The following is a 23,831-nucleotide window of genomic DNA, read 5'->3' as shown; positions in this document are numbered from 1 at the left end:
ATTTTAGTTATATAGTAATTTGATTAATTTTTTGTTGAAATATAGTGAATGTTTTTTATCTTTTTGTTTTCCTGAGATAAGGAAGCATGCCACAAGTATAATACAAAGGTACAGTTTATACATGAATTATTAAGATATGAGCTTCCGTGCTAGACTGGGCAATCTAAAGTTACTTCTGTGATGCTTGTAACATTAGGTATGTGTTGCACCTCATTTTTACTTGGATAGTGCTATTTTTTTTTACTTTTTGAGTGCTCCACTCCGCACTTTGACCACATTTTAATGTAGTTCTTTGTGTTGATTAGAAATAACTATTTTATAGTAGCTCCAAGAATCTGTAAATATCCACATAAGTTAAAAATAATAAAACACTTGTTAGACATTGGGACTTGTCTTTAAACAGTATTTTTTCTCCAACATTTGCCTTTGCCTGTAACATATTAAAAAAACCCATACATCATTTTATGTCAGGCACCTGACTATTTTCTGTTAAATTTCAGTTGATAGGGCTTGTGAAAAACAGAATAGCAAATGGTGATAATCTCATCATTTCTCTCAGAAAATAACAAGTTCAAGAAAAGATATTTCACTGATTTACAAACTTTCTTAGTTGATATGGAGACCTATTTTCTCTTGACTAATGTAGCATAAGGTGCTGGTAACTCATAATGCCTGTTTTGGAAGAGGAATAGGGAATTTAAAGTCTGTAGGTTCTTTCTACTACCACCTGCAATTCAAAAACAAACAAACAAAACTTCATCCTCTGTGCTTTCTTTCCATTGAGTTTTGTCGTATTCTTTTTAAAGATAAAAATAATACAGGATGCTGTGTTTGCCTCAGAGTTTGAGCTTCTCTGGCTTTTATGGGCATGCAGACTCTTGGGGAGTAGGTATCTCAACTCTGCAGCTATGACTCTGGTTGACATGGGAGAAGCGTTGGTGAGCTCCACAGGGAGCAATGTCCATATTTCACAACTAGAAGGGCAATAGAGCCTGACATAGAGTTAAAAACAAAGAAGAAGAAAATTTCTTGATTATACATTATAAAAAAAATTGGTATGACAAGGTTGTAGATTACAAGGGATTCATTTTTCTTCAAGCTAGTCATGTGAATTTTATTTTCCCGTTTTACTTTAACGGTTGTTAAGTGTACTTGTATCCACAGCATGATGTACAAAGCTAATATTTAAATCTTGTAGCTGTGGGAGGGGAGATACAGTGTGCCGGTATCTGAAATTATCTTTATTTTTCTAATCTACAAGGTAGCTGCAGTAAGCACCATTGTAAACAGAGGAACACCACTGAAAGCATTTGTGTTTAGAAACTACAACCATTTTCCAGGTGTCAAGTCTCACTACATTGGAGGTTGTCAGTATAAATTATGGCAAGCCATTAGAGCATCATCTGCTGCACCAGGTTACTTTCAGGAGTATGCGTTGGGTAATGACCTTCATCAGGTAGGTTGACATCTGCATAAATAAGTATCCTGTTACATTATATTTGGAGATGAATATGTAAGAACTATTATCATGTTTAATTCTAATCTTAGTAATTATTTATTCTTTAGATTATTAGGAAGTGGCAGCATAGAGAAAATCCAGGAAGGTTAGGGGAAGGAAAGGAAACTCTTAGTTTGCTTAGCAATTACAGAAGAATTAAAAAGCATGAAGAAAGAGAATGTCTGTCTCTCACTCACCAACCCCCTCCACACACACATACCCCACTCTCGCCTTCAAATTCTTCTAATTCTGGAAGGAAACTATACAAGAGTTGCAAATTGCTTCCAAGTTCCTATTTACAACTGGTAATTCGTTAAGCATTATTTCACTAAGCAGATGTTATAACTAATATTAAACAATAGCATAAAGCATGAAAAATACAAATTAGTACTATTCAGTGTTCCCTACACTAGGGAAGAAAATTTATTATTTCAGTTCCCCTCACTGACGGTCATAACTCCTAAGAGAATTTCCCTTGCAGTCCAAGACCACATGCTATGTTATGAGAATAGGCCTGCTGTTACAACACCCCTTTTGGCAGCACCCACTTTTAACTAGTTCAACAAAAATGTATAGTTATTAAAACTTGAATAAGCCAATGTCTTATGTCAACAGCCTATTTCACCAGTGCTGACTGAGGTTGTTATTTTGTAACAGTTTTATTTTTAAAAGAAAAATGGAGACATACATCACATTTATTACCAAGCTGAGCACTGCTTGAGACCCAGCAGTATGTGCATCTCCCATCTGGCCAGGAAGGACTGGAAAGGGGGCTGCCTTTGCTTTTGGAGACCTTCCAAGCTGCTCCATAACTGCTTGTTGGTTTCACTGTTAAGCTATGTGAAGCACTTTTCTTCCTCGTCTCGCCTTTCCTTCCCATTTTCCTTGGGCTGAGAGCACTGTTCACAAAAGTCTATTTCTATATGACGAATGGTTTAAAAAGTAGAATGATTTTCCCCTCAGTAGAATATTTTGATTGTCATTGTTACAGTATGATGGGACTGAGTCTCATTTACACAATGCCCACTTTACACCACAGTGTAAAAGGGCCTTAAAGATGATGATATACTCATGATCTACAAACTTTAAGGCCCCTTTAAACTGCCAGAGCATGTAAGGGGCCTTGGTGTAACCAAGAATCAGGTCCATTGTCTACAATTATCAAAATCTGCTGATGCCAGACTCAGTACCCTATTTGTTCTATTTTTCCACTCCCATCTCTGTTTTTTCCATTCTGGTCCTTTGTGTGTAAAGTCCTCCCAATTCACAAATCCATCACTCTTTTCTCATTCAGATCTTTCCAAAAACCTCACTTGGTTTATTTTAATTATTAGGAGACAAGAGATATGGGACGTGGTGGGTTACTCTAAATTATTCCACCTCTGGGTTTCCCATTCTTTCAGTCTAAGCTTTTGGGGGCAGGAACAGTTTTTATTTTTCTGTATTGTGCAGGGCTGAGCATGTTTCCAGTACTAAACACTGTTTCCTCTAATGGAAAGAAGATGGTAAACTAACAGAATGGAATTTAGAAGACATTATGTCAGACATCATCAATCAGTGCATACAATTTACAACTTTATAGAGTTCTTTTAAAACTGTCAAACCTGCTGTTTCCCATGCATTCCTTTCTCCAAGTTAGTGTAAAGTAATTCTGGTATATAGTCAGCTCAGTGGTTGTTTAGTTTGAAACTTCTCCAGCTCAGGTAGGGAGAACTTGATGGTTTATTTCCTCTCTGCTTTCCTAAGGTCAGCTCTCAACATATCCACTTGCCTACTTATATTTTGAGAGTTAAAAATCGTGGATGACAAATGACATTGGAGAGCAAGCACCAGGGGAGCTCTCTCTCTAGAGGGGCAGAAGACTCTCCTGTAGAGTTCTAAAGGATGCAGTCAGAGGGAATCAGTCTTCCCATTGGACTCATCCTGCAAATCTTACTTTGCCAGTGTGTGCAAGGCATACTGGACAAGTGAACTGGTACATGACCTGTCAAGGTTGCCTGGACTCTGATGGAATTTGGGGAAAATCCTAGTACGCCTCCCTGTACAGTGATGTTGATATCATGGTGATATGTACCTTAGAAAACCCTACGTGGTACAATTTCTGGAGCACTCAGTACTCACATTTTCATTACCTACATCCATCAGTCTCATTGACCAAAATACTGCAGAAAAGGTTTTTTCCTTTTGATTTTTAGTATAAAGAGGAATCATTCTGTTTTGTCACCTGGTATTACTTTTTTTACATTACATCTGTTCATTTATCAATTTGATGGGGAAAATTGTGGCTATATTTTGGGAGCTTTGAATACTGCATACTCTTAAAGACTCAGCTGGAAATTAAATACATACTAAAATTTTTATTTTTTTTACAGAAATTTATATAGAATGCTTACATCAAATAAATGATATAGATATATGTTTGCAAAGGGTCTCAGAACCAGGAGGCATTACTTCAATTGGAAGTAATGGCCTGTGTCAAAGGCTTTAATATTTGTAGTGTTGTCTCAGAATGATGACACTTCTTTTTAAAAGAAGATTTTTTCAAATGGCTTGGAAATTGTCCTCTCACCACTCAGAATAGCTCATCATCATGTCGTCCTTTTTCAAAAATACTAATTCTCTATTCACATGAATAGTATATGGAGACCTGGTTACAATTTTTACAGTTGAAAAAAATTCTGTAGAGGTCCCTGGAGACCCAGTTAAGGTGTCAAGATGGTTCTTAAAGTATCAGTGAAAGTACAGCATTATAACTGAAACATTATCATGTATGGCTTTTGGCCTTTCAGTTTTTGATAAGGGATTACTTAGAGACAATATGTTGCATCAGTTCGTCAGTCAGTTGCATCCTTCAATTCTGCTTTCAAAAACAGACCTGACTTTAGGGTATCAGGATGAATCTGAAAAATATTTATTCTGACATTTCAAATTTTTTGTAGATTTTTACAGATAGTCGGCCTGACTGTTTCCCCTACGAATGTTGTCTGATATTTGTTGAACTTGGAGTCCTGTGTGGAACTGTATGAAGTAGTTGGATGAGTGAAGCAAGGCCAGGATTGAGATGCATTGGCCGAGTGGCATAGGGAGTGTTGAACAATGCATTCCTGAACTGTGTCTGAATCTAACCATGGCTATCGGTTTCTCATTTAAAATTTTTTTTTCCTTTTTCTCTCTCACTCCCTCCCTCGCACGTGCACACACACACAATTTCTAGGAAAACATGTACAAGATGGCTTGCTGAACTGGATGCTATCAAATTTTGGAAAGGCTCAGAAATGTATTATGCTAATTATTTCTTAAATTTAACTCTCAGTATAAATGTTGACAGAGTATGGGATTGCTACATCTCACAGGCATCAGATGCCTAAATATTTTTCCTATTTGTTGGATGGAGATCAGCTGCTATAAAGTTTATATTGCCAAAAAAACAACTAGCAATGTTTATGTTCGCTCAGTCGTGCAGTGCTATCCTGTTACGCCCTAGCAAGTCGGAAAAACAGTGCAGCTGTTGGTAGATGAGAGGAGGAGGATTAATGCTCTTTGTGGCTCAAAAGAGGAACACATTAAACATTCAAAGGGATTTTATCCCTCTAGCGTGCTTCAGCAGTAACCATGAAAGTCTAGGGATACCAAGTCATGATGTCAAGATATGGAAATTATACTACTATCTATATATAAAAAGAAATCTGATATTAAAATCTAGATATAAAACACCCATGATCTGTTAGAATCTCCCAGTCTTCTTGCTACCAATGAATGTTTTTTTTTTTCCCTTCACTTCCCCCTGAAGGGAAAGCAGTTTCTTAGATCTTCTCCTCCTTTTTTCTTCATTATGAAAAACATTCACTGTTTGGGATACTCAGTAATGTCTCTTGACTAGGCAGCCTAGCATGTTAAGCAATTTGTTAGTTAAATAATAGAGCAGGCTAAGATTTAACCAAAATTATTATGCACATTTCACTTGTTTGATTTCACAGGAAAAATTATTCCTTGTATCATAGGAATAATTAAAAAATAAAGATTTAAAACAGCAATATATCTTCTTTCATAAGACAAAATATACTCGTTAACACTAATGGCTCCCCTTCACTAGCAAATTTCTTCAGACTTCCCATCATTGCGCTAATATGTTACAACTCCACTTGTGGGAGCACTAATGTAGGCAAGCCACTAATGATTTAACCACCATGTCATCTAGACCTGTTCTGGGCAGGGTTAGATAACATGGTAGTTAAATTGCTGTCAGCTAGTCTACATTAGTATTGCTAATGGTGGAATTTCACCTGTGAAAGTGGAATAATGGGAAATGTGAAGAAGGCGGCTAGTGAAGATGCAACCTAAAAGATAACAGAAATATCTTCTGTAATATAGAAAAATATTTTAAAATGTCAAAGTAATATACTGAAGTGCCTAGAACTTCAAGTGGGCTCTTGATAAAATGAAAGAGAAAACAATATAATTCCCAGTTATTTTCTAGACTTTTTTCTCCTAGTGACTAGAGGCAACAAACCTGCAGAGGTACTCAACATTTGCACCAAATAGAGAGGCCCTCAAAGGTGACTTGCTCAGTGAATCCTTACCCCAACTGGTTTTAAACTTGCAGCTTTCAAAATTAAACTCCAGACTGCCTCCCATCTTCTAAGGAGGCGACTTAGAATGTAGGTCATCTCGGCGGTCTTCACATTCATGGGATATACCAGGAGTGGCCAAACTTACTGACCCTCCAAGCCGCACACAATAATCTTCAGAAGTTCAAGAGCCACAAGACACACACAACCTGTCCCACGGGTCAGTGCCTGCCAGGGTATGGGGCTTCTTCCCCTCTCTCCCCACACTGGGCTAAAGCCCCTAGTCTTACCACCCCGTTGCAGGGCAGAACCCCAAGCTCCCCCCCTGCCCAGTCTTGTAGCCAGACAATGGGAGATGCATTGGGGATTCTGGGAGCCACACTTTCATAGTAAAAGAGCCACATGTGGCTCACGAGCTACAGTTTGCCCATGCCTGGGATATACTATGGTGATGGATGTGCAATACAGGCTTAGATAGGATGCAGCATGATAGGTATGTCTTCTCACAATTTTATAAAATTAAACAAATTTTGAAACTAAGAACTCCAAATATTTATTTTTATCTCTTGTTTCAGTCCAGTTGTTGTCACATGTACTTTCCTCTAGTCCTACTGGAAATTTCCTTTACTGTTTAGGAGAGGAGGAATTTACCTTTATGCACCAAGTATATGGACGTGTGTAAATTCTTGTTTGTTAGGGCTTCTGGGGAGGTTTGTGAGTATAGTGTGTTTGGGCAAAGTGGAGAGGAGGTATGTCTTGCTACTATGTTATTGGTGGTTTAATTTTTATGTATTGTGCAGTTGGGTGATATCTTTTTGTAGATGTGAATTTAATTATTGGGGCACTTATAGCTGGTTTATGGTGACTTTTTTGGTATTGTTAGATTAAAATATTTTGTTTAGATTTGTGAATTTGTAGAACTTTATTGATGCAGCTCACCCAGCTAGTTATTCAACACAACACAAATTTACACAAAGCAGAAGAGGGTGGTATAATGAAGAACTAAATCTGAGTCCATTCAGTTGCGTCATAAAGGGTTTGCATGATATCCATGCCATTGTGGAACAGGAGAGTAAAGAATCATGTTCCTTTTCTACCAGGACTTCCGCAAAATATCAGCCTGCAGTACTGGCTCAGTTAGTGAGCCATCTAACCAGTCTAGGGCACTGTAGAGTTCCAGACTTAAATGCTACATGCTATGAGAATGCTAAAAGAATGAAGTGTATCAGAGACAATCTCTCCAGCTTTATGAAACGAGCTGGAGATAAAAGGTGAAAAACACTTCACCTTTCCCAACAGAATGTAAGCCAGTGTTTCTAACAGAGGTACTGGAAGCACAGAAGGAAGCATGTGACATGGACTTGTGGTTTTCATTGCTAGTAAAAGCCAGAGGAGAATACTTAGAGCCATTATTGACAGCTGTTCCCTCAAGGAAGGTTTATTTCTTCTTCGAGTGCTTGTTCACGTCCATTCCACATTAGGTGTGCGCGCGCCAAGTGCACGAGCATCAGAAATTTTTTCCCTTAGCGGCTCCTGTCGGGCCAGCGGGACCCCCCCCCGAGTGGTGCCACTGCGCTGTGCATATATACCCCTGCCAGCCCGACCCCCTCCAGTTCCTTCCTACCGTCCATGGCGGCATTGGAACAACCTCTCTCTCTTGTAGAAGAGCAGTCCCTTAGCTGTTATCAGTTAGTTAACATACCTTTATTGTGGACACTTAAGTGATTAGCTGCTTGAAGGCTTCCAGCACCCGCCGCGGGGCATGCCGCAGGCCCACGGCTTCAAGGCTTGCGCCATGTGCCGCAAACCTATGCCAGTTAGTGACCCCCACGACTCATGTCTACGTTGCATGGGGGACAAACATCAAACTGAGCGGTGTAGCATTTTGCAAGGTGTTTAAGCCAAGAACAAGGAAAGAAAGAGATTCGTTTAAAGTAGCTGTTGATGGAAGCCGCATTACAGCCACCGGGCCCGGAGCACCCGACGCCGGCTCAGGCTTCCTCAGTGCGTAGTGCCCCGGAGCCGTCAAGAGACCCGGCACCGGCTAAGCACTGTAAACTGTCGGCCCCAGAGCGCCAGACTAAGCACCGGCACCGCTCGTCCTCCCCGGTGCGGCCCCCCACACAGCCAAAAGGAAGGCGCAGTCGTTCCCCGCACAGGAGGCCGGCGCCTCCCAAGGCCCGGATAAGAGCGGGAAGGCCGTTGTACCGGCACCGGCAGTCCCAGCAGCACAAGCCCCACTGAGCCCAGACCTAAGCAAGCACAGTGCAGACGATGAGCTCGAGGGCATAACTGATCAGCCCTCCATGCCTGGCACCTTTCAGGCTGCACACCGAATGTGGAATGGACGTGAACAACAGTTACGAGAAAGTAAGTAACCATTTTTTCCATCATCTCTATAACATGCATCAATCTGTCTCATGGTCAAGAATCAATCATTTAATTCCATCAAGCACGTCAGCTACTCCTCAGTCACTAATCTTTCTCCCTCCTGTGGTAAATTCATTTAAGTTGGTGGCTAGCAAACTCTAGGAACTTGTCACTACCACCAACATTCTAGACCCCTTCCAGTCTGGTTTCAGGTCTTCAACTAGGGTTGTCCCTGCTAAATGCACTATCAAGTGATCTCAATCCTATGGACAGAGACCATTATTGAATGGGAGAGTTTCTAGTTGGGTTCTGTTGGGATTGGTACTAGTCCCAATACTTTTCAACATTTTTATCAATGATCTGGAAGTAAATATAATATCGCTGCTGATAAAATTTGCAGATTACATAAAGATTGGCAGAGTGTAAAATAATAATGACAGATAGGGCAGTCATACAGAGTAATCTGGACCCCTTGGTCAGCTGGGCCAATTCAAACAAAATGTGTTTTGATACCGCCAAATGCAAAGGTATACATCTAGAAAGAAGGAATGCAGACCCTGCCTATAGAATGGGGTGTTGGATTCTGGAAAGCACTGTTGCTGAAAAGGGTCTTGGGGAGTCACAGGGGACAAGCAACTTAACATGAGCACCAGTGCGATGCTGCTGCAAAAACAACTAGTGATTTTCTTGGATTTATAAACGGGAATAGTGAGGTGATTTTTTCCCTCTGTGTATACAGCATTTATTAGACTGATACTGGACTACTGTGACAGTTGTGATGTCCACATTTTAAAAAGTATGTTGAAAAATCTCCAGAAGAGCCACAAAATTTATTCAAGGGCTAGAAAAATGCCTTAGTGCGAGACTTACAGAATTCAGTCTGTTTACTTTATCAACAAGAAGATTGAGAGGTGACTTGATCACAGTGTATAAGTATCTTCCTGTGGAGAAAATACTGGGTACTAAATTTGGTGTTGGGTTTTAAATCTAGCACAGAGAGGCTTACCAAGAACCAATGACTGGAGGCTGAAGCCAGACAAATTCAGATTAAAAATTGGGCACAGATTTTTAACAGAGGGGGTGATTAACCACTGAAACAAACTTCCAAGGGAAGTGGTGGATTTGCCATGTCTTGAAGTTTTTAAATCAAGACTTCATGCCTTTCTGAAAGGTATGTTTTAGCCAAACACAATTTGTAGGGCTCTAAACAAATGGAAACTGGGTGGAATTTTGTCCTGTGATATATAGGAGATTGCACCAGGTGATCTAATAGTCCCTTCTCTTCTTAAACTCTGTAGCTGTAAGGTCAAGCGTTTTTATAAGAATTGAACCCTCACAACATCCCGATGAAGCAGGCAAGTTGTATGTTGTATATCACAGTACAGTAGAACTCCCCAGTTCCGCACACACTGATTTTTATGAACCACCAGTTGCATGAACTATTTTTACCCAACAGGAAAAAAAACCCATATCCCTCATCTACGTTCACATATATGTTCTTGGGCAGTAAGCAGAGGTCACCCACACTTTGTATGGGTTTATTTACCTTCCCACACTTTGGGGAAGGCACCTTGGTATCAGATGAGTCCTGCTTTGAAAAGGTAGTGTGTGAGCATCTGTGTTCTTCAGTGTTCTCTTTCGTGATAGCCAAGAAACACTGTACATTTTGTTACCCTTTATGTGCATTATCATTGAATGATTCATAAGTTAACTTATGTACAGTACTGACTAATTTTGAGATGTGAAATTTTGTAAACTTTTCATTTAATGAACTCAATCTCCAATTAGCTCATAAAATAGGAGTTGTATTGTGTATTGTTTGGTGATGTGTGCCCCGGTTCATTAAACAGTGTACAGACTTCAATTTATGATATAAATACTATGTTTTGTATGAAACATCTAACAGTATACTTTATGACCAATCATTGTTCTTTAATATGCTAGTCAATATTCAGCAAATGTGCATCAGTAGGATATCAGAGTATTTTCTCAATATCTAGTATGCAGCCACTAATTCAGCAGTAACTACCAACCAGCTGAGCATTTCCTGTTGATTAATGAGTGGCTGAGAGGAGTTGATAGCTCAAGATAATCAGCCCATTAACCCCAGCACATCATTAATCCTGAAGAAATGCCCTGAACAAGCATTGCTATTTTAAAAAAAATAAAGTTTTTCAAATGTTTAACTTCTAATAGCAATAGCATTCATATGCCCAGTTAAGAATTTGTAGTGACATTTGTTTGTTCATTAGTGTGTTACAGTATCAGCTGAATGGTTTTCAAGACAGGATTTATTATATGGGACAGTATATCATTTTAGTAAGGGAACCAATTTTTATCTGAATAGAATTATTTACATTTTAAATGTAAATATAACAATTATCCTATGTATAAGTGTGTACATGTATTTTACTTCACAAGTATGTTTGGGTGGGTTGGAAAGGACTTTCAAACTTTAGTATATAGTGTTAATTCATGTTTATAAGACCTCTTATTTGTGTATTTTTGAGTGCAATGCTGATTAATCATACTTTCCTTAAATATACAGTATGTATGTGAAATTTCAAGAGTTTCAGAAATTCTGTTAATGCTATACTGTGAAACTTAGTTTCCTTTTCTATACATTGTTACTGTCTGCATAGTTTTCTTCTCAGTCGAAGGTAAAATTGAGAGGAGACATTATCTCATCCAGCATAAAGTAATCCTGTCTTTGTTCATAATGCAGCTTGTGTGCCATTTACATCCATTTTGTATGATGATTAAAAGTCAGACTAGATAGCAAAGGAGGCTTTTATACCAGAATTATTTTTGCAACAAGATAAATACATGGAGAGGGAAAATTTTTCCTATTTACATTTTATTTAATTTGTAATGCAAATAATTTTTTTAAAATAGTTCCGTTAGCCAGTTCTAGTGGCATTAATGTGTTCCATTAAGCAGCCAGATTACAGCAATCACTTCTCAAAGCTTGATTTAGCATATTTTTTTCTGGTATTAAACTTTTTAAAATAATAAATTGAACGAAAATCATAGTTTGGTTAATATAATGATGGGTCTTTTACTTATCAATTTACACGGCTACATTTGAGAGCAATTTGAAGGAGGGTCTCTGTCTTTCTGGATGGGGAAACGAATAGATTGATTCTTAAAATGATGGATGCATTTGGTTTATGGAAGGAAAGTATTTGTTATACATCATCAATTAATTCCCCATTTTAGAATACAGCAACACACAGCATACATTATAAATGAATCTGGTGACCTTAGGGCATCTCTATTGTGTAGCAAAAGTGTGTATTCTTTTCAAATAAACTGTGAATGAAATACTTTATTTATATGATAAGGGTTACCTTTAAGCCACAAGATCAATTTTCTGTAAAACATAAATTTTATTAAGATTAAAAACTACTTTTCCCCCTTCCCCTTTCCAAATGTAACTTTTAAAATGGAACAGTCCTAACATTAAAATGAAACGGTAAGTTCCAGAGCCTTATGAAAATATGTATGTGGGGTTTCTGGTTTTAAGATAAAAATATCACCACCCTTGGTTGCCAACCACCATCAAAGCAAAAGTCAGGCAATTCTATCTCTCCATTATTTAGTGTGTGTAATTTCCATTTTCCCTACTTTTGAAAATAGCTTACAGAGCAGACTGACAGTCCCTAAGGATTTCAGGTGCCTGTTGGGGAGCTCATATTCGGTAGCACTTCCAAAGTGGTTACGTTTTGCTATTTTTTTATTAAAAAAAAACATTTTTAAAACTGATTTTTATTCTTATAGAGCATATTCACCTAAAATTATACATCACCACAAATTAGAAGTTCTTCACACACATTCAGAATGAATAGGTAAGAATAATCAGCCTGATGACAATTGGATTGTTTTATGCACTTACATCAGAAGTATGTTCCTATTGGGGATAATTCAGGGGTTAGTTTATGATACTATTGGATTTGGTTTGTTAGACTCCTTTTATATGTAAAAGGAAAATCTTGAATTCGAGCATATCTTGGAAAAAACTAGGATTTAGCAGACTAGTAATAATTGCCTGAACAAATATAAGGGCTAGATTGACAAAGAGATTTAAGCACCTAACTGGCTCTCTAGGTAACTAAATCCAATATTTAGGCACCACTGGCATTCACAAAACCATACCCAGCTGCTGCTTAACCCTGTAGGCAGCTAAATTTCCCCTGATGGGCATATCAAAAATGCCTAAATCCCAATACCACTGAGATATTCAGCACACTAGTTCACACTTCAGCCCTAAAAGCATTCTCAAACTGGACATTTTCCCTATCTGTGTCACCTGCGGAACCCAATCCGTTAAGCATGTTCAGATTATGCCTAATCTGCACAAAAGATAGCCGAGGGAGGGGAGTGTGTCCTAACCACCAGGCTATTTGGAGTTCAGGGGTTGGGTCTGTCTCTCTGTCTCTTCTGTTGGAGCTGTTCCAATTTGTAAAAATAATATTTCTTGGAGCAGGGATGTGAATCTGCCTCTCCCACCTGCGAGGTGAATGTCATAATCACTGGGCTGTAGAGTCAGTCTCTCACTTTCTCTGTGTGTCTGCCCAAATCAGAAATATTGCACATAGTAAAAGATGCTGCATAAATTTGGCTTCTAGGCTTCGTCCTGCCTTCTGGTCTGAGGACATCCACTGCCACTTATGCAAGCGCATTAACTGAATTTACAGTATACTTGGCAGTGCACACTCACTTATTGGAAACTAGGATAAAGTCTTTAATCTATTTAATTTTTTTAGAAAGTAGTCCATTTTAACAATGTAGAAGCGTTTCATATGCCTCAACCCAAGAACAAGTCTTAACTTTAATCTCTGTTAATTATGTTGATTTTTACGTTTAGACTTGAAAAATACTTTTGAGAAATCCTTTCAAAATCTTGGCTTTGCCTGCAATACTCGTGTATTAGTTCTGTCTCCACTTTTTCATAAATACAATGAAGGTAAACAATAGAGCAAGTCTGTAAAAGTGAACTAGAAATTCAAAGCATGTCTGCACAAGCAGTGAAGTGAAATGGTTACTATGGAGCCAACAGACTCCGCTCCCAAATATCAGACTTGGCTGTACCAAGTCATATATAATGGTAAATTTTTTCACAGAGCTTAACAGCATTATAGTGAATCTGTGCAGTATACAGGATGCCATAGAAAATTTCAAGGCACAATCTGAGTTTAACAAATTTAGGAAATACAGTGACTGGCTATGAACATACAAACAGCTGGCTGTCAACAGTAAAGTATGACACAATTAAACTGTAATTAAGCTTCTATTGTTAGTACAATATAGAATAATGTAATGTATTTTGATTTGATCCTTACCGATTATTTATATACTCTAAAACCAGGATTATTCAAGTGCAGTCTGTGACCATCAAGGGAACAGAAGACCTCCCGTGAGGTCAACAGTACTTCCTCTGTGCCCCTGTGTTTCTAGTGGGGGGCATAAGATTGCTGTGAATGGGGGGGGGTGGAAGGATATGAGGGGGAGCAAAGGGATCTATGGGGACGTGAGCAGGGAGAGCAGCCATCTCCACCCTGGAAAGGGCATCCCAGCAATTCCTGTTGCCATTCCTATGGCGATTCCTTGGCAGCTGGTGCCCTGTGGTGGCTGGCACCCTGTGCTCTGATGCTCCACTGCCTGGGTGGCCTGTCCCCCACCCCAACAGCTTGCACATGTGCTTCTGCCCTTCCCCTGGGCTTGGTGCCTCTGCTGGGACTAGTGGTGGCTAGAAGGCAGAGAGCGGAGATCTGTTCCTAGTAGCCAGCCCAATCCTCATGCACTGTGGTGGCTGCTCCAGTCTCTCCTCTGTGAGATATTGTGGTGGTGGAAAACACTGGGGGGGAGGGGGACATGCATCAGCTGCTGCCCTCCAGTATTTCCATTGTGGGGACACTAGCCTTCTTCCCACCCCATCCCTGTTCCACTGCTTATGGTTTCTAGCATGTGTGAGATTTCCCTATGACTTTAGAAGTCTGTGTCTGCCTCCTTTATAATACTTATACATCCCTGCCACAGTTGACTTCCATATCATAATTTTAATTCTTTACCTTTGAAACCAATAGTAGTTGGCTGGTTTCAGTTTTCTGGAGGACGGGGGTTGGAGTGCGGGGCGAATGTTGGTTTTCATTATTTTGGTTTTGTTTGGTTTTTAACTTCACAAAAATTACCTTTTCTTACTGCTGCAAATTAGTCAGTATCTTGCAGGCTGGTCACAAGAAATCATTTTCTAGGCTACTTTGCAGTTACAAAAATCTGTTGGGGTTTTTTGTCTTTTTGTCTTTTTTTTTTTTTTAAAGCTCTGCAAGAGCCTGAGCCCCCTCAAATCTCCATCAGTAAAACTAAAGAGAGGAATGTTCCACAACTGTTAATCTGTTTTGTAATGTGGAGAGAAGGTGTGAATTTTTGGGAAGGGGGCGAAATGGGCTTAAGAAATTTGAGAACCACTGCTCCAAAGGCCTGGTCCTGAGGAAGACAGAGTGCATGCAAACCCCATCAATTTCAAATATGTTAATTTGACATGTACAAATCAACCAGAAATGCCTACAATTACCCCTTGTGTCTTGGACTTCAGTGAGACTCAGTATCTTTCAGGATCCATGTATGTTGAATTGTGTGTATTTTCTCTCTCACTTTATGTAAAAGCTTGTACATTTATGTGTATGCTGTAAATTTTGGGGGAGTGTTATAACCAGCTTTTAAAAACTTGACCATCTCCTTCCAAAAGAATAAATAGGGCAAAACTGCAAATGGCTGCATTTAGAATCTCATCCATTTGATTTCCCACACCCTATTTATTGCATCGTATTTGCTTTTGCATTATAACTGGCACATATCAGTTTCTTTGGCAGTATCAAGTTGTAACTGTGAGTTCTAGTAGAAGTAAAATTCTTATCTTTCCCCCAGCCTTGAAATTACTATTCTAACCGAGAGCAGACATTCAAAACTTCAAGGAAAAAAAATCTTATATTGTAATGTTTGTTGTTGAATTTCCATATCACACTAAACACTAGATCTATGAATATATTATTAAATTGCATAAAAATTAAAAGATAGTACTGAATTACTTTTATAAAAGGCTTTGGTAAAATTTGTCACTGTGTGAAAAATTTTATATTGTCCAGTATGACACTAGTTGATTTGCTGTTGAGCAAGGGATGTTAACTGAACACCTGTTGGAAAATCTTTTTCAGCACTCATTTACATCCTCTTTCTTTGCTGTATGACTTTATGGTCAGTGTGCTGGCAGCAAAGCAGACTTACATCTGGAGAGGTGTTGCAAAAATCATAATGTTAGGAAGTGTGACTTATTTGCTATCTCACTGACTGCAGCAGCATGACAGGATAGAGCATTGTAAGAATGGAGAAACACCAAAGGGCAGGGATGACTCTGTTTGGTTAAGTGAAGAGGGGGACTTGCAGCTGTTGTGAATGTAAACAAAGGGAAGAGATGTCAAAATGTAGGTCAAGACAACATAAGAACCAGAGAGAATAAAGGGAATGAGCCACTTGTCAGCTCTGGCCACTTGCCCAGTAGTCTAATAGAACCCTGGACATTTGCACAAACTTTATATGGATGCTTGTTAACCGAATAGTTATTTGAAGAGTGGCAATACATTGTAGTCACCCTTTTCATCATAAAAAGAAAAGGAGTACTTGTGGCACCTTAGAGATTAACAAATTTATTTGAGCATAAGCTTTTGTGAGCTACAGCTCACTTCATTGGATGCATTCGGTGGAAAATACAGTGGGGAGATTTATATACACAGAGAACATGAAACAATAGGTGTTACCATACACACTGTAAAGAGAGTGATCACTTAAGGTGAGCTATTATCAGCAGGAGAGCTGGGGGGGGAGGAGGGGGAGCTTTTTGTAGTGATAATCAAGGTGGGCCATTTCTAGCAGTTGACAAGAACATCTGGATTCATCATGGATTCCAGCGTACCAATCCCTATGGGTCATGACCATTCCATTTATATTATGACATGTGATTTAGGCTGACACTAAAGTTCAGCTTCTAAAAATACATTTTTTTAAACAAGTGTTCACTTTAAATCTAAACTAACTGATTATATATGCTTCCATGATGTACACGGTATTCCTTCTAAATAAATAAATGAGGCTTTATACTGGAATGTGTTCTGTACTTTCTGAGAGGAGTTGATTCTCTTCTCACCTCTCTTCTCCAGGAGTTGAGAAGGCTCAGTTCCCCACATGAGGTGCTCATGAGCTTGGAGAGTTGCACCTTAAATTGGTCATTTTGTTTGGGATATAATTTAATCTTGATGAAAACATTTTCAATCTGGTAAAGCAAGAATAGGTTGGTTTGGATTGTTTCTTGATCTTTCCTTAGGATAAGCTGAAAGTTGGGGGAGGCTTTGAGACAGAAGAATGCATATATGCACAGTGGGTCCATGAAATGTGTGTTATAAGTGTAAATCACTATTTTGAAAACATAGAGAGAGGAATGAATATTTGACCTTAAAGGTAGAGATGTCAGAATGCATGTTAAAGGCTACATGCTTGTTGTGATACATTCTATACTTCTTGTTGATGCCTTGCATTCACTAATTGTTACACCTAGGAGCATTCAAAAGTTCATCATGGTTTAAGTGCAACTGTTATACATGTAGGTGAAAAACAAGCTAGTTCTCCAAAACCTCATCGTTATTAATCTGTAGGTTAGAAAGTGCAACTTGTCACCACAGCTGGTAGGCTCTTGTACACTATAGTTCCCACATTCTTTTCAGTGATGGCCACTCCACTGTATAATTTATTGTACCCACCAAGGTGTTTCATAGCCTCATTCCATTACTTGATTTCACACAATCATGAACTTGTATTGGTCCATCTCTTCAAGCAAGAGTCAAACATCAATAGCTTGGGTAAGTCTCTTCACATACAGATATACTACCCTTGGCCTGTCATTGTTCTTCTTTGCTGCAGAAGCATGCTGGGAATGGTGATAACAATTACACCTCCAATATTCAAACAGATGAAATGCTTCAGAAAGGTGATTGATAAAGGCTTCAAAAAGGCAGATACAGTGGAAACTGGGTCTTTAAATCAAACCGACAAACTTGACATAATTGCTTTTTAAAATAAAGGCAGGAAGTCAAGAGCAAACCTTCAGATTTTGGCCCACAAATATAATCCCTGCACCCAGGGATTGGTCAAGTTTATCTATTTACTCATCAACTCCTTGCCAATGTAGAACTTTGGCATTTTTACCTGACATTGTTTTAGTACTTCTGCATTTTCTTTAATTTTAGTCTATCGGATATTCCATAGCACTGAAAGGACGTGAGCCAAACTGAATGATTAGCCTATATTTTGGCTTGTGTCTATTATAGTAATGCCTGACTTTTAGAAGCTAAGAATGCTTACAACTATGGAAAAAAGCATTTAAAATAGTAACAAATATGGAACATGCACAGCAAATGGAAGAAAGAAACTAAATGAATATAAGCACAAACCCAACTCAAATTGACAATAAAAATAGATACTCTCAAACACCAACCAAGGATTCATATGTTGTAAAGAAGATTGTGATAATCTCAATGTGTTTTATAAATACAATTGAATAAGGAATTATTTTTGCAGTGTCTTGTAGAGTCTCAGACAAACATGAAAAGCTCGTCATGATCCCATGAAGCGATCCACTTTATGCAATATTTAAGTCAGTCATTCAGGACTTATGTATTGACTATTTAAAAATGTTTTGTTCCAATGAAAATGTTTTACAGTTTCCAGTCTTCGCCAATATGAAGTGAGGAAACAAGTATTTAGAATCTGAAAGATCATTTCATTTGATATAAATGTTTATTATACAATGACATTTGGAAATCCTTCATTGTAACTGCATTGTCTATAGCTAGTGCCCTGTATACAATGCATATACCTGGCTGAAGATCATAGCAGATAATTATTTAAGTGCTACACAACATTACTCCACAATCTAGGATTTCATTTTTTTAAAGTATATAACCTTAATGGTTACAAAGAAAAGTCTCACAATGTGAAACAAATGTAAATGGATATGGTAATGTCTTCCTGAGTCTGCAGAAGGCCTAAAACAATAGCTATGGTAAGTCTGAACGTACCTCACTAATGTCAGTAGGATGTTAACTCTGAAGCCAAATGATGACATTAACTGTCAACATTTACTGTTTCACCAGTATTCATTTTAACAGAAACAGCAATCTGTTATGTTTTTGTCTTTGTTTAAATTAGTAGCAGATTGGGAACAGGATGCAGTCAGGTAACTAGTTCAAGGGGGGAGAAATAAACCAAACCTCCTCCCCCGCCCCCCATTTGTTTCCTCTGCCCTGGCCCAAAAATCATACAATCATAGAATATCAGGGTTGGAAGGGACCTCAGGAGGTCATCTGGTCCAACCCCCTGCTCAAAGCAGGACCAATCCCCAACTAAATCATCCCAGCCAGGGCTTTGTCAAGCCTGACCTTAAAAATCTCAAAGGAAGGAGATTCCACCACCTACCTAGGTAACGCATTCCAGTGTTTCACCACCCTCCTAGTGAAAAAGTTTTTCCTAATATCCAACCTAAACCTCCCCCACTGCAACTTGAGACCATTACTCCTTGTTCTGTCATCAGCTGCCACTGAGAACAGTCTAGATCCATCCTCTTTGGAACCCCCTTTCAGGTAGCTGAAAGCAGCTATCAAATCCCCCCTCATTCTTCTCTTCTGCAGACTAAACAATCCCAGTTCCCTCAGCCTCTCCTCATAAGTCATGTGTTCCAGTCCTCTAATCATTTTTGTTGCCCTCCGCTGGACGTTTTCCAATTTTTCCACATCCTTCTTGTAGTGTGGGGTCCAAAACTGGACACAGTATTCCAGATGAGGCCTCACCAATGTTGAATAGAGGAGAACGATCACGTCCCTCGATCTGCTGGCAGTGCCCCTACTTATACATCCCAAAATGCCATTGGCCTTCTTGGCAACAACAGCACACTGTTGACTCATATCCAGCTTCTCGTCCACTGTAACCGCTAGGTCCTTTTCTGCAGAACTGCTGCCTAGCCATTTGGTCCCTAATCTGTAGCAGTGCATGGGATTCTTCCGTCCTAAGTGCAGGACTCTGCACTTGTCCTTGTTGAACCTCATCAGATTTCTTTTGGCCCAATCCTCTAATTTGTCTAGGGCCCTCTGTATCCTATCCCTACCCTCCAGCGTATCTACCTCTCCTCCCAGTTTAGTGTCGTCTGCAAACTTGCTGAGGGTGCAATCCACACTATCCTCCAGATCATTTATGAAGATATTGAACAAAACCGGCCCGAGGACCGACCCTTGGGGCACTTACCGGCTGCCAACTAGACATGGAGCCATTGATCGCTACCCGTTGAGCCTGACAATCTAGCCAACTTTCTATCCACCTTATAGTCCATTCATCCAACCCATACTTCATTAACTTGCTGGCAAGAATACTGTGGGAGACTGTGTCAAAAGCTTTGCTAAAGTCAAGGAACAACACATCCACCGCTTTCCCCTCATCCACAGAGCCAGTTATCTCATCACAGAAGGCAATTAGATTAGTCAGGCTTGGTGAATCCACGCTGACTGTTCCTGATCACTATCCTCTCCTCTAAGTGCTTCAGAATTGATTCCTTGAGGACCTGCTCCATGATTTTTCCACGGACTGAGGTGAGGCTGACTGGCCTGTAGTTCCCAGGATCCTCCTCCTTCCCTTTTTTAAAGATGGGCACTACATTAGCCTTTTTCCAGTCGTCCGGGACTTCCCCGGATCGCCATGAGTTTTCAAAGATAATGGCCAATGGCTCTGCAATCACATCCGCCAACTCCTTTAGCACTCTCGGATGCAGCGCATCCGGCCCCATGGACTTGTGCTCATCCAGCTTTTCTAAATAGTCCCGAACCACTTCTTTCTCCACAGAGGGCTGGTCACCTCCTCCCCATGCTGTGCTGCCCAGTGCAGTTGTCTGGGAGCTGACCTTGTTCGTGAAGACAGAGGCAAAAAAAGCATTGAGTACATTAGCTTTTTCCACATCCTCTGTCAGTAGGTTGCCTCCCTCATTCAGTAGGGGGCCCACACTTTCCTTGACTTTCTTCTTGTTGCTAACATACCTGAAGAAACCCTTCTTGTTACTCTTAACATCTCTTGCTAGCTGCAACTCCAGGAGTGATTTGGCATTCCTGATTTCACACCTGCATCCCCGAGCAATATTTTTATACTCTTCCCTGGTCATTTGTCCAATCTTCCCTTTCTTGTAAGCTTCTTTTTTGTGTTTAAGAGCAGCAAGGATTTCACTGATAAGCCAAGCTGTTCGCCTGCCATATTTACTATTCTTTCTACACCTCGGGATGGTTTGTCCCTGTAACCACAATAAGGATTCTTTAAAATACAGCCAGCTCTCCTGGACTCCTTTCTCCCTCATGTTATTCTCCCAGGGGATCCTGCCCACCAGTTCCCTGAGGGAGTCAAAGTGCGCTTTTCTGAAGTCCAGCGTCCGTATTCTGCTGCTCTCCTTTCTTCCCTGTGTCAGGATCCTGAACTCGACCATCTCATGGTCACTGCCTCCCAGGTTCCCATCCACTTTAGCTTCCCCTACTAATTCTTCCTGGTTTGTGAGCAGCAGGTCAAGAAGAGCTCTGCCCCTAGTTGGTTCCTCCAGCACTTGCACCAGGAAATTGTCCCCTACCCTTTCCAAAAAGGGGAAGGGAAAGAGGAGATATATTGCTCTCCCCACTACCAACATCCATACTTGCTTAAAGATCTCCAGAACTTCCCATGACTCACCCTCAACTGTCTGTATTCAGCGATTAACTTCCAGTTTCTCCGCCTCCCCCCCCCCCCCCCCCACTTCTGTAACTCATTTATTAATTGTCGGTACAAAAATTCACAGAATTTAAAATCAGGGGCAACATAAAATAATTGAATTTATATTAAAATAAACAGCTAGTAGGAATAAGTCTCATGTGCCACATAGGATGCGCGACCTTGTTGATAGTCATGATTACCTTGCCAATTACTTTGATTAGACACAAATAAAAGAAAAGATTGTTTATAGAACTTCCCTGTCAATTTTTTCCTCTTCAAGTATTGTAACTCCCATTATTTTTAATAAACAATAATTTAGGCTGTTTTAAATCTTACCCTGTTATATAATCACTAGTATTTTAAAAGTATGCATTTTCAGATAAGGTGGCATTACATCCTGCTTTTGATGTCAGCGCCTGTTTCATGCCCTACCTTTCTTCACTGTAGGAGAGATTTTAAAATTTATGTTGAAATCCTGGCCTCATTGAAGTCAAGGGAAAACTCCTATTGACTTCAATGATTTCATCTTTAATATCTCAAATATATAAGAGGTAATTTGGAATCTTTCTTTCTGCTCTAATTTTAACACTTCTTTTGGGAAATGGAAGAGAACCATGTACTGAGCTAAATTTAGGAGAGAATCTTTCTTTGTAAAAGTCCCTTTAGAGCTGTAGGGACCCATATTTGGGAAGCACTTCTCTTGAATCTCAGTCCATATCCCACTCATGCCTTCAACTTTAAAAATATGAATTGGAAGCAGTGAACAATTTCTAACTTTATTTCTATGCAGCTGAAATTGGCTTCCCCTTTAAATCAGTATTCTATAGAATCTTTATTCTGTGTGTTCTCATTGCAGGAGCTTTGTAATATAAGTTTTTAGGGGCGGGACAGTGGGTGGGGAGGGAAGGGGTGTGTTTGTACACACACACACATACACACACTTTTAAAACTCTTTGCACAGGTCTGTTATCCCTGTGAGATACTTCAGGTGTATGCTGTGCTGGGAACATTCCAGTGGTTGTGTACACTGCACGCTCCTTTGGCCTTGGTCATGGCAACATGGCCAGATTTAGTAATATCCCAGCATGCAGTGCACTTCAGCATTATTGCTTTAATGGATTTGCCTACTTTACAGATGGTTGTAATTCCATTCAGTTTTTGGTGACAAGTCACATATTCTTCTCTACAGCACATGGGGGATGGGTGTGTGTGTGAAAATCAGAACTGTAATGAAACTTAAATGAAATTCACTAGAATGATTAGATGTGATTCAGTTAACACACTCTATTCTAAGATTAAGAAAATAAGCAGGCAAAATACAAATATTGACGTTTTAGATTAAGGTCCTATGAATAATTAGCTTCTTCACGGACATCACTATACTTTGATTTTTGGGTTGGGATTTTTTTTGTATAGAACACAGATTAACAATAAGTGAGGATACGGTGTACCAAAACAAGACTGTTCGTTTCAGCTGCATTTGAGCAAAATGTACTGACCAGTCCAGCAACAGTTCAAAGAGCTTTTGTAGATCCAAATGAAAGCTTAATAAAAAAAAAAAAAAAACTCATCAAGCCAATAATCCTGTTTTCACAACACTTATTTATCCATTGCAGCTGTAGTTTAAAAAAAAAAAAAGTTTCTGTTGAATGTGAATCCACTCTAAATTATTTATTATTCCAAACTAGGCTAGAGTATGAATGCATCTTTGGTTATTCTTGTGATTTGATGGACCAGTGTTAAGAGCTGATATGTTTTTATCTTATATTGTACTGTAACTTTAATCTATATTTACATTATTTAAATGTTTTTGGATATGATTTTGTTAGGATTTAAACTACAATAATAAAACCAATCCCAGGCCCTAGACAGCTCTGTCATCCATTAAAAGTGCAGTCCTTATCCACTAAAATCAACTCAAACACCAGCTAAACCTCATACATACAACCACTAATATGCAGAGATAAAATTTCTCCTCAGATTCCAAAAAAAAGCTGCATTTCCTTAGTCTTGCGCAATGCCTACTGAGAATGATGGGCTTTCACCATGCCCAGAAGGAAAGCAGATTTGGGCTGTTTTGAACAAGGGGGAAGTGAAATCCAATTGTGAGTGGCTTTAGGAAAGCACTTGAGCACGTTCCTGAGTTCGGGAAAAGGTCCCATAGCTCATCATAGCAGCACATTGGAGAAAGATTGTAGGATAATAGCGGTGTAATGTTGACACACATGCATTACTGGACTGCATCTCTGCAGTAAGAAGAGATTGTAAGCAACCCTCCTCTGGTATCTGTTTTCACTCCATTCATCTGGTGACTGGGGCTTTGTCTACACTAGCACTTTTGTCGGTAAAACTTTTGTTGACCAGGGATGTGAAAAAAAACACACCCGACCGACAAAAGCGCCGGTATGGAGATGCTGTCCTGCTGACATAGCTACCGCCACTCATTAGGGGTGGTTTAATTATTCCAGCGGGAGAGCTCTCTCCTGCTGGCATAGAGCGGCTACACAGGAGACATTACAGCAGAGCAGTTGCAGTGGTACAGCTGTGCCGCTGTAAGGTCTGTAGTGTAGACA

At 39.5% G+C, this 23,831-nt stretch overlaps 1 protein-coding gene across 3 annotated transcripts in view; it reads left to right on the top strand.

Moving 5' to 3' along the window:
* Positions 1-23,831, top strand: part of PNPLA8 (patatin like phospholipase domain containing 8) — a 62,569-nt gene that overhangs the window by 30,340 nt on the left and 8,398 nt on the right. Inside the window, exons 8-9 of one of the 3 annotated variants that reach the window (XM_037888470.2) lie at positions 82-108; positions 1,262-1,456. The exons of 1 other annotated variant lie outside the window; for it this stretch is intronic. In XM_037888470.2, coding sequence (XP_037744398.1) covers positions 82-108; positions 1,262-1,456 — 222 coding nt within the window. The remainder of the gene's footprint in view (positions 1-81; positions 109-1,261; positions 1,457-23,831) is intronic. One more of the 3 variants, XM_037888477.2, reaches the window with a different exon arrangement.

This window comes from Chelonia mydas, chromosome 1, assembly GCF_015237465.2.
Source record: "Chelonia mydas isolate rCheMyd1 chromosome 1, rCheMyd1.pri.v2, whole genome shotgun sequence".
NCBI lineage: Eukaryota > Metazoa > Chordata > Testudines > Cheloniidae > Chelonia > Chelonia mydas.
Note: the sequence above shows the minus strand (reverse complement) of the source record. Positions and strands in the feature narration are given on the sequence as shown.